The sequence below is a fragment of the Felis catus genome, chromosome F1 (genome assembly GCF_018350175.1).
Source record: "Felis catus isolate Fca126 chromosome F1, F.catus_Fca126_mat1.0, whole genome shotgun sequence".
Lineage (NCBI taxonomy): Eukaryota > Metazoa > Chordata > Mammalia > Carnivora > Felidae > Felis > Felis catus.
In genome coordinates this window covers 25,719,858-25,731,857 of record NC_058384.1, presented here as the reverse complement: position 1 = coordinate 25,731,857, position 12,000 = coordinate 25,719,858, and the positions used below count along the sequence as shown (strand labels likewise).

Here is a 12,000-nt window from a genome sequence, read left to right as displayed (position 1 = left end):
GGTCTTTCCTACTAAATCAGTGCTTCTCAAACTTTATATGCATACAAATCACCTAGAGATTCAGATTCTGTAGGTCTGATTTGGGGCCTAAGAGTCTGAATTTTTACAACTCCCAAGTGATGCTGACATTGGTGGCCTATGGGCCACACTTTGAGTGGCAACATACTGCTTTTGAGTTCCTTGAGGACAGGTGTCATGTCTTATTCATCTTTGTAATACCAGCTTTTAGCACAGTGTCTTGCTGATTATAGGTAGTTAATACACATTCACGGAATTGAAATGAATCAAATCAAGGCACTGGTGTTTCTGAGGTGTCTCCTTTAAATGTAAACATGTGATCTGGGCAACATTAGACAACTGTAGCTGGGATTACAGAAAGTGGGGAGGGGCAGGACTTGGGGATCTTAAGAAGGCAGGATTTATTCATTAACATTAGAGGATATGTCTTTCCAGTGACAGAAATATCAGTGCCCACCAATGAGATACTCCCCTGTTCCCCACCATCCATCCATGCTCCCTGCCACCCAAGCCCTCACTCTAGGATCAAGGTAGCCTAGGGATAATTTAACTCAGAATCTTGACTCAGAATGTAGATAACTAAATGAACTTGCAGGTAAAAAAAAAAAAAAAAAAAAAAAAAAAAAAAAAAAAAAAAAAGGCTTGACAAATTGTCCCTTTTCCAAAAAGACTTCACTCCTATAATAGGATACTTATTTTCTCCCAAATATAGTCTTCCTCCTTGGGTGGTGCTGGATAAAGACAAATAAATTCTTGTTACCAAGTATCTGTTTCTGTAATCCATATTGACAAGCCACTCCCCCTGCAGCCAACACATCCTTCTACCAGGAAGGCCAGCTTCAAATAACTGATTTGCGGTACTGGACAGAGTGAGACAGATCCAGATCCAGCCCATGGGCTTGCTGGAGGGCTGGGCTCTTTGGGATCTCAGGCCCCATCAATAGAGGGGCTAGCTGAGAAGGGGGCTTGTCGTAGACTCTGGGTCTGAAGTTTTCTCTTGTCCAGCAAGAGAGAAAGACACAGGATTGAAAATGTGACAGAGGCTAATGTCTGGGAGAAGACAAGAGCCCCGAATAAGGGTCTTTGCTCCATTTTTATTAAATCAGAAGGCTTACGAGCATGATGGGCATGCACAGAGAGACACTGAAACTATAAACATTAACTCATGGGTATGGGGAAAGGGGGTTTTGGAGATATGAGGTGTTAGGGGTTTTGGTCAATACAAAACAAGATTCTGGTGCTGGGTGGAAGGTTGTTTACAGAAAAAGTTAGGCCCTTGATTACCTAAACTGGCCTAGGGGACAAGAAAGACAGAACATGCTACCTTAGGGTCAAAAGGCATCTTTCTTTTGCTAATTAGCTCCACTCTGGGCAACTTATCCCTGCTGTGGTCTATAGCCCTATTTACCTGTTTACCTAATTTGGTCCTTCCTTCCTTTCTGTGAAAGCAGCTTTCTGCTATTGTTGTACATCTTTGTCCTATACTGGGGGCCTTTGCCCCATTTGTCCTATACTGGGGGCCTTTGCCCAGTTTACCTAATCTTACTTACCTAACCTTGTTTACCCAAAACTTGGGTGTGTTCATCCTATGGCTTTCTGATTCTTTTTGCCTTATTAACCCATCAGTGCAGGCTCAGAGAATTCCTAAGCTTATTCCTCACAGGGGCTCACAGCCTTGGTCCACTTATACTTTGTTTCATGTGGAGCTGGTGTTTTCTTTGTATTCCTTGTAGGCAGTCAGCTTGTGACCCAGTATCTCAGCATAGACTTTGTTAAGAACTAACTCACTAACCGTGTGACATCCTGTGAGTCACCATCTATGCTTCAGTTTCTTCCTTTGTGAAAAGAGGGATTTGGAAGAAATTGACTCTATAGTCTCATTCAGTCCTCTGATTACCAACTTAAAGTACTTTATATTTATAACCTGCTTTAAATTACAATATTTCATGGAGACCTTGCAATCCCACATTTACCTGTGTGGAAAATGAGTCTTAGAGAAGATAAATACCTTGTCTTAAAGCATCTACCTAACAAATGGCCAAACTAGGTCTCAAACACAGATCAGACTCCTTATTTTCTTAATCACTAACCAATAAGGTCTCCTGGAGCCTGGACATGGAGGATTTTTTACTTCTCTCACATCCTTGGGAGAGAGAGCACAGCCTCTGTCTCCTCCAATTCCCCTTTTCCTTGTCTCTCTCTTCTCAGACTCTGGGCTGCTTTCACCCTTTCTTTCCTTTCTGTTGAGTTGTTGTCCATGTCTCTTTCAGTTTTCTCCATTTTTCTTTCTGTCCTCCACCTTCCCTTCCCTCTCCCTCCCCTCCCCATCTTTCATTTAGCCTCTTCCCACCTCTGCCCTCCCTCTCTTCCTTCTGCATGACAGCCTCTCTTGATAAATATTGCTGGGTTCTGCCTTTATAAAGATGTCACCCCATACTCCTGGGTGAATCTGTGGGTTTGTGAAAGCAGGAAGATGGAGCCCAACTGTAGCCTAATGGCCAGGATGGTGTTTTCTAGTCTAAAGCAATGGTTTCCAAGCCTCAGGAAAGATGGCCTGAATTGGAATCACCAGTGGCGGGACAGGAGAGGGGGGCGGTGGTTATAATTCAAAATGCAGATTCCTAGGCTTCCCACCCAGAGACTTTATTTAGTAGGGTCAGGGTAAACATTTAGTACTCTATTTTTTTAAAATTTCTGAGATGATTATGATGACCAGCAAGATTCATACCTTACTGTTGGGACTTGTGCCCACCAGACCCTCTCTTAGGGGTAGCCAAGTATCTACAGTAGTACCAGGAGGGTTGCCTCTGGTGGAGGCCTTGTTTGTAGGCTATGAGACATCAGTTAATCAGTTTGGCACTTGCTCCTTTCCCATCCCAGCTGTCTGCCCCATCAGTGGTATATCTGGCTCAAGAGGGGAAACTACTTGCTTCTGCCACATTTGGGCAAACAGAGGGACCTGATTTACATTCCACTTATTTTTGGCCATAAGTCTCCCAACGAATAGGGTATGCCCATTCCTTTCATCCTTTTAGATGACACATTCATCTTCCATATAACTGTCCCTCTGTTATTGGCTGGAGAGGATTAAGAGGAGAGACATTTTCACTTACATCCCTCTAATAGCACATGACTTTCCTAATTACTATACCAGGACTTTCATCATGAAATATGTGGGCTCTGACAGCCACACATGCAGAACCTGGTAGACTCTTTGAGACCATCTAGTCTACCCCTCACTAATGAACCCTCAACGCCTATCACTGAAAGACAGACATTTTTTGAATATGAGCTCTGTTCTGCATTACTAAGCTCTTTTCTGGGATTACACTCTGCCATTGGTTTACACCATGTGCTCTCCATAGGAGCAATATTGCCCCCCAAGAGAGTGAATATTTGTGTTACAATTATGCCAAGTCCTCCACACCCTTTTCATCTAAGGACAAAGGAGTTGGAAGATAAAATTTGAACTTATATATGTTAGTCTCTCCAGCTGTTCATTGTGAATGATTGTATTTGTCTTGACTTCGACAGCAGGAGTGAACTCTTTCCTCTAATTAAATAGTTCTGGACATTTGTTTCACTTATTCGATATTTAGCTCTTAGAATTAGCGACTTTGTGTCATTTGTATGTTTCTACTCTGTCTTTATAACTAGATTATAAAACATTTTATGGTAGAGACCATGTGTTCATATGATAGTTCACTCATTTATTCATTTATCAAACACTGAGCACCTCCAGGTGTGGGGCTAGATTCTAAAGAGACAAAGAAGACAGAGCATGGTCTCCAACTTCAAATACTTCTCAGTAAATAAAGAGTGGTAAAACCATGTGACTGTAGAGATGTGCATAAGTGTATGTGTATAAGCGTAACTATAGAGATGTGTATAAGTTGCATAGAGAGATTTCTTTCCTAGTTGGGAGGAGAGACAGTACTTGAGCGGAGCTTTAAAGGAGAAAGGAGGAGTTTCCTGGATAGAAAAAAAAATGTGGAACAGGAAGACCATTCAAGACTGAACTGGAAGCTTCTGATATGCCTGGAGACAATGGTACATGTGAGGAGGGACTGGAAATGAGGCCAGGCCAAAGTAAGAGGCACCTTCAAGCTTATTCTAAGGGCATGGATTTTATCCATAAATCAATGGGGTGCTACTGGAGAATTTAAATTAGCCAGTGGCATTATTTTCTCTCTATTCCCAAAGCTCACTCTGGCTGCAATGGGGACAGGAATAGATGAGGATTAGAACTCAGTTAAGAGATGTTGCAACAATGCAGAGTTGGTGATACTTGGACAAGGGCAGTAGGTGGGGATAAATAATGCAGAGAACTTGTTGATTAATATATTGTAGGGGTGACTGAAAATTGGTATGACCACAAGGGAGATTCATTAATTAACTATTAAATTAAAAAAAATAGTCTGTGACTCAGAAATGCTGTTTATGGTTATGTACTCTAAAGAAGAATATTTAATCAGAATTTATTATTAAAAAATAAATCAGCTAGACCAACATGTCCAACACTATGGGGCTAGATAAATATGATAATATTAAATGGAATCAATAGTGCTATCATATAACAAAATAGCTCTGCCTCCAACACATTCTATGACTAAGTGAAAAACAGCCAGTTGTAGAATGATACATATAAGTGTTGATGTCCTAGAGAAAAACTCATTTTGGCATTTGGAGAGGCCTATTGCAAACAGCTGTCTTCCCACCTTCTCACCCTAAAGTGGACTTAATAGATATCAATTCTACACAGCACCTACAGAGCACTTCTACTTAGTCTTCTTACTTCTGTAAAAGCAAATTAATATTGGGGCACCTGGGTAGGTCAGTCAGTTGAGCATCTGACTCTTGATTGCAGCTCAGGTCATGATCCCAGGCTGGTGGGATCAAGCCCCGCGTCAGCCTCCATGTGGAGCCTGCTTGAGATTCTCTCTCTCTGTCTCTGTCTCTCTCTCTCTCTCTGTCTCTCTCTTCCTCTGCCCCTCCCCCTCCACTCATTCTCTCTCTCTCTCTCAAATAAAAAAATTAATATTCAGTAGATAAAAAATAACATTTATAGACTACATGTAAACTCTACAGAGTTGGGATACAATCAACACTCCTGTGGTCCCCACCAACTATAAGAACAGAAAACCATTGTTATTTTCCATGCCTCTGCGTCTCTCTCAAATCTATCCTATTCTTCCCCTCTGGGGGGTAAACATTTTCCTGAATTTGATTTATGTTCCACATATGTGTTCACATTGTTTAGTTTTGTGTGTTTTTGAACTATATATATATATATATACACACACACACACACGTGTATATACATACAGTATATATATGCATACAGTATATATTCTTTTGTGACATTCCTTTTTCATATAAAATTATATTTTTGAAGTTCCACATTGGTATCAGTCAGAGTTCCCGAGAGAAGTAGAACTGATAGATGTATACATATAAAGGAGATTGATCATGAGGAAATGGCTCATGTGATTATGGAGGCACAGAAATCCCACATTCACTGTCTTTAGGTTAGAGACCTTGTAGTATAATTCCAGTCAGAGTCTACAGACTTGAGAGCCAAGGGAACTGATGGTATAAGCCCCAGTACATGAGCAAAAGAAGACCTATGTCCCAGTCCAGTATACAGGCAGGAAGAAAAAGGGATGAATTCCATCTTCCTCTACCTTTTGTTCTATTGAGGTTCTCAACAGATTTCATGAGGCCACCCACATTGGGGTGGATAATCTACTTTACTAAATTCAAATGTTAATCTCATAGACACACCCAGAAATAATATTTAACCTGGGCACCCTGTGGCCCAGTCAAGTTGTCACATAAAATTAACTATCAAAATGTTGTTGACTATAACTGTATTTTTCATTTTTCACTTTTACTTCTCTATCATTTTCATTTTATAAAAAAAGTTTATCTATACATTTTAATGTTGAAAGACATTTTGATTATTCCTCCTTCTCTCTGCCAGTTATAGACAGTGCTGTTACGGAGATTCCTAAATATGATCCTTTTATGCATGTATGAGAGTTACTGTACAGTTTATACAAGTAAGGATATGTATCTTCAACTTTACTACATAATGCCACATAACATCAAATTCTTTAACAAAGTGTATCATTTACATTTCCACTAGCAATGTATTAATCATTCTATTTATTTCACATTGTCAGACTGTTGTCAAGCTCATTTTTGTCTATCTGGTACATGTGAAATGATAACTAGCAAGCAAATGGGACCTCAGTCCTATGGAATTCTGCTACAACCATGTGAACTTGGAAGAGGACTCAGCTTCAGCATGAAGTGCAGCCTGGCTGTCACCATGACTATACCTTGTGAGACTCGTGAGCAGAGGTCCCATAGAGATCTGTCTTGCATCCTGATCCACAGAAACTTAAATGAATGCATGATGTTTTAAGCCACTAAATTAAATTGTGTTAAATTGTTACACAGCAACAGATAAGTAATATGTTATTGGATCCATGGAGAAGGAAATAAAATTCAAATATGCTAATTAGTTCAGCTGTGAACAGAATTGATATAATCTATGAAAGATCTGAGAGCTGTTTTCTTTGATTAAAAAAATTTTTGCTGAAGAGTTTAGATTAGCCTCACTGGATTAAGTGCTCGTCCCTTGTCTGATTTGTGACTGGGAAAGCAGGATTTATCAGAAAATGATAGCTCCCACTAAACCCCCAGGGCTTGAGGAGACACTTCCCAGGAGATTTCATAGTTAAAACAACAATAGAATTCTATCATGCTAATGCAATTGGAAAAGGCAATTAGAAAAGACAAAAGTATATATAAGAGAAGATTATTTTTTCATTACTGAAGATAACATGATTATATAAAATCATTTGAAAATTAGTAAGAGCAGTAGCTACATGCAACAAGACGATTAATATGAAGATCAATATAAAATTATAGTTTTTTATATTTGTAAAACTGATAAAATAAAATGGAAGATCCATTGATAGTAGGAACAAAAGAGAATTTACCAATAAATAAACCAAAATGGAAATATATAGGAGCAATATGACACAAATTTAACTTGAGACATTCTTGTACTTGATTGACTGTCATGAAGGGTAATATGACCATTACATTCTAACTAAATGCTTATTTCATGAGAGAAAATATTTGATGGCTAATTCACACTAAGGTTACTAGCTTAATAGGATCTTCTTTCTTCTTTAAAAAAAACTTTTAATGTTTATTTATTTTTGAGAGACAGAGAGAGACAAAGCACAAGCTGGAGAGGGGCAAAATGAGAGAGAGAAGCACATAGAATCTGAAGCAGGGTCCAGGCTCTGAGCTGTCAGCACAGAGCCTGTTGCTGGGGTCGAACACGTGAATTGTGAGATCATGACCTGACCTGAAGTCAGACACTAACTGATTGAGCCAGCCAGGCACCTCAATAAGATCTTCTTTCTCACCAGTACCTACATTTTACTCAGTGATCCTCAAAATTTAGTGTGCCTAAGAACTACCTGGGAACGTTTCTTGGAATGCTTATTACAAGACACCACCCCCAAGAAATTCAGAATCAGTACCTCTGAGTAGAACCTATTCACCTGCATTTTAACTTGGAAAAACATTGCTTTAGCCCAAAGGAAAGAATCTCAGGTGGTGGCATGTCATTTCTGATCTGGAGATCAGCAGGAGATTCTCAGGAGTGAATATTGTTCTGGTAATCCTCAAATAACATCAGAGTAGTTGGATATTGTGTAGGTTTACTTGTGACTCTTAAGACTGTTTATGCCCGGGAGAATACATTTATTTATACCTAGTAATTATATGAGATTATATGCGAGGAGTCTTAAGAGATATGCCAGACATTGTGTATTCTCCATGCTTTCTCTCAGTTCTTTCTTATGTTCTGTGACTTCGAGAGGGAAGTAAGGAACGTCAAGGACAAGTAAGAGAGGCAAGGGGGGCCTTTAGCATAATCTCCAAGAACTGCAGATGCCCAGGCATTGTGATGGTGAATATGCTTATTTCATTGGCAATGGATGGTTAGCTGTCAATGAACCAGAGCAGAAGACCAGAACGGAAACCATGACACCCACCCCACCGGAAATTTGGGTTTCCTCCAAAACCATTTCCCTTCTGTATGTAGATGCAATGAGCTGGAGAGAGGATCTAAGTAGACTTCAGGAAGCTCCCTCCACACTCTAGAACCTGCGGTGACCATTTCTGAGCTGGTTGTCTCTGCTTTTGGTCATACCTACCTTCAGTCCCATGGGAGGCTTTGAAGGTCATTTGTACCTCGGACTGTCTCTCTTCTTCTATGGACTTTATCATGCACGACTAGTCTCCAGGGCCTTGATATGCAACTACCCTGTCCAGTATCTGCCATGCCATCCCTGGAGCAAAGGAAGATGGGCAAGGCTGAGACAAATACACTATGTTGGGCTGGTGAAGATATTAAGTGCCTGCATTTTAGTAGCTCAAGAGCTGCATAACATACATGGACAGTTTGTACTCATCAGCAAGATATATCATCAGAGAAACTTTTTGTACCGCAAACAGTGGCAGCATCTCACTCTATATATTACCTTCTTCCTGAGCGGGTGTGTAGATGTGGTGAGCCAGAACGTGCTGCCCCAGAGGTGTGCTGCTCTGGAGCAAGGTGCCCAAGCCCTGGGCATGTTTCTGTTTCTGCCTCTGATGGTGTCTCACATGCAGGACTCAGAAGGTGTGGAGCTGCAGTCTCACATCCTGCTCACTCAGGCCATATTCCTGCTGGCGTTGGTGGTGATCGCAGAGCTGTGGGCCCCTGATGTGCTGCAACTCTGGGTGATGAAGGCCTTTTTTTATATGATGACAGGCTCTTGGCTGATTCAGATAGGCTTTATGCTGTACAAACCAATTTCTGGCTATAAATGGATGGATGATGACAAAAACAACATTATATTTGTCACCACCTTCTTCTGCTGGCATGTGGCTTCCATTGCCATTTTGATGATCTGGGTCTATGGCTTCTCTTTTTTGTGGTATTGTTACATTTGTTGATGTTTGAACCTGGGTAAGCCAGGAATGGTTTCTGTCACCTGCACATTCTGGAATACCTGGAAGAGAAGTTGTGGGAAGTGCAGGTGTCAGAGAAGATGACTGAGGCAACAGACTCTGCTGGGATGGGCATACCCTTCACCCCTTCTGGCTTTTCTTAGTCTCATTTGCTGAGCAGGGTGCAGAGGCAAGGCAAATGAAACACAAGAGATATGTGACTATGACCTTCATTCTCAGCTTCCCAACTATTTCCCCCACCTCCCTACTCTCTCCTCAACTCCAACCAAGGCATTCTGCTTGCCTTGCTCCTCTCTGTATTCTTCACATCCCTCCCAGGAGAGCATGAAAATAAATGTACTATATCCTGTCTTTGGGTCTTTATAAATATCCTCACCCACCCCATAGCATACTGAGCCCTAGTTACATTTAGTACATCATAATAATTTACCCATGATAATAACCACCTCCTCACCCTTTCTCTCTTCAATACCCATACTAAATCTAAACTGTTATTTTCACTATAAATAACTCAGAACGATTGTTTAATTCTTTCCTTAGGTTATGATTTATCAAAGAAATCCTTTATTTTCAGCTTTAATGAGATATACTTAATATAAAAACAATCACACATATTTAATGTATGCATTTTGAGGAGTTTGGACATATGTGATGCCATGGTAACACCACCACAATCCTTGAAGGCAATTTCTTCTGCAGGGTCTATCAGAACAGAGCAACACCTTGCACAGAGTGAGGTCTCAGAAGGACTCATGTGCTTCCAGAATTTATCGATCGGTCTCCCCAAGTATAGAGTCTGTCAGATTCTTCTCCCTGGGTAGATCAGCAATCAGCCCATTGCTCTGTACACACCTCAATCAATTTCCAAGTAGCAGACTCACCTAGAGCCAATCCTTTCTGGTTCTTACATGTAGGAGAATTCAATGGCTTATTTATTCCATGAAATTTTCTTTTTGATCCTCACAACTGTCTTATCATGTAGGTTCATAGATGATAATCTAAAACCTCAAAGGGTTAGAAACTGGCTCAAGGTAGCCAGACATTTAGCTATGTCACATAATGCTATATCTGAGTGTCAAGGGAGGCCGAATTCTGAGTAGTAAAGTTAAATTGTTGGCAACTTGCAAAAGAATGTCTTTATGCCACCCGTTATGCTTCTTTCCCTGCCACCCCAGGATACGAAGAATATGTCAAGCTTCCCTTACTCTTGGTCATGGCTATAATATCCAGGCTTAGGACAGAGTGAGGCTGAGGCAGGGGTTCTAGGGGGTCATCATCCTTCTAGTTTCCCTTTTTCTTCTGGTTCCTAGGAGAACTAGACATACCCATCTTTCTTTGGTTCTGGCCTTACTCTTGTTAATTTTCTTGCTCAAGCGTTAAAGTGTAGCAGGGACGAATTATTGTCTGGTCATGAAGGTTCTCTACTCTATGGTTTGGGGGGCTTGTGAGCATTCTGAGTTGCTGCAAAGGGGGAGGTGCTTCCCAGTGTCATTTTGATGGGGGTCAGCAATGTCTCCGAATGTGCCATGGCATGCATGTGACCAGCAGGCATCTCTCCATGGAAGGCTTACACCTTGCGCCAGTGGGATATTTGATCAGGTAACAATGCTGCTCTCCATTGGAAATAAGCAATGGTCCCTGGGGTGGAATAAAATATTTATCAGGCATTAGTTTAGCTTCTGTGCCTCTCTTTGGTTTTGGTGACCAGTGGAGGTATGCAGTTTTCTCTGTAGGTTCTGCCCTGTTCCTGGTTGTCACCTCTGGGTCCCATCCCCTTGTTTCTCCCCCACAACTTGGGTATTTTTCAGGCCTTGCCTAGCTTTGCAGTCCCTCCTTCCTAAAGCCTAGTTGAACCTCCTCTAGTGTCCTGAGATTGGGAAGGTAGGGAATCTGTTTTTCCTCTACACTCTTTCCTAGTGATATGGCAAAATTCTGTTTTCTAATTCATTCAGGCCTCCTATTTTTGTATTAAGGGCATAATTTGGATGTTTTTAACCTAAAAATGGACTCTTCTTTTTTGCAATTATAACCCAACCTCATCTTGAGGCAGTCTTTCATTAATTGGGGGTAAAGTTATTGTAAATAACTGTTTTTTACCAAAAAAGCCAAAATATTAATATTTTAGGATATTGTCTCTCTGCAAAGGTAAAAGTTGAAGAGATATCAAAGCCACATGTCGACAGATCTGTCCATTTCTGAGTACTTTCTTTTGAAGTCCTGTTAGACACTGATGAACTAATCTCTGGTAGTAAATTAATGCCTCCAAATATTATTATGTCTCACAATATGTATTTTTGAGGTAAAATAATAAATATTAACAGGGTCTCAAAAAGCCACAAAAGATTATTACTGAGGCCTAATATAATGGTGGAATGGACAGGCCTGGTTGGATGAAAGGATCTTTCTGTATTCTTCACATCACAGTAGGCATGAGTACTCTGACAGTAATCCTAATCACTTTGGGATGTAAGACCAACTGAAGATAAATTTAGAAAACAAACAAAAAACCAACCCAGAGCTGTATAGTTAAAGGTGTGATCTTCACCACCATCCACCAGAGGGCATCATCTTTACATGAGCCTGGAAAGGCAAATGCTCTCCATTCAGTATTTAAGTATAGATTTATAAGAAATGAAGTGATGAAGAGCAGGGCAGAATAATACATAAGCAAGTGTCTGTCGAGGCACCCAGTAAACATAATGAAGATCTGTTTGTTTCTTGTTAACCTTAGATATGTAGACATGAATAAGCATAGAATTCAATCAGTAGATATAGGTTATATGTAGATAGATACATGGAAACATAGGTATATAGATGCATAAGTTATATAGATATATACATGTATGGATAGATATCCATCCATATATATATCCATATATATATATGTATATATATATATACATATGCATATATGTATGTGTATGTGTGTGTGTCTGTGTA

The 12,000-nt window shown here is 40.3% G+C and overlaps 1 protein-coding gene across 1 annotated transcript; it reads left to right on the top strand.

Annotated features, from left to right (window-relative positions):
* The first annotated feature begins 7,387 nt into the window (after positions 1–7,387).
* LOC101092577 (transmembrane epididymal protein 1-like) lies at positions 7,388–11,710 on the top strand. The gene has a single exon (XM_045048891.1). It carries the CDS (start codon positions 8,272–8,274, stop codon positions 9,043–9,045), a length of 774 nt encoding a protein of 257 aa, XP_044904826.1. The 5' UTR covers positions 7,388–8,271; the 3' UTR covers positions 9,046–11,710.
* The last annotated feature ends 290 nt before the right edge of the window (positions 11,711–12,000 follow it).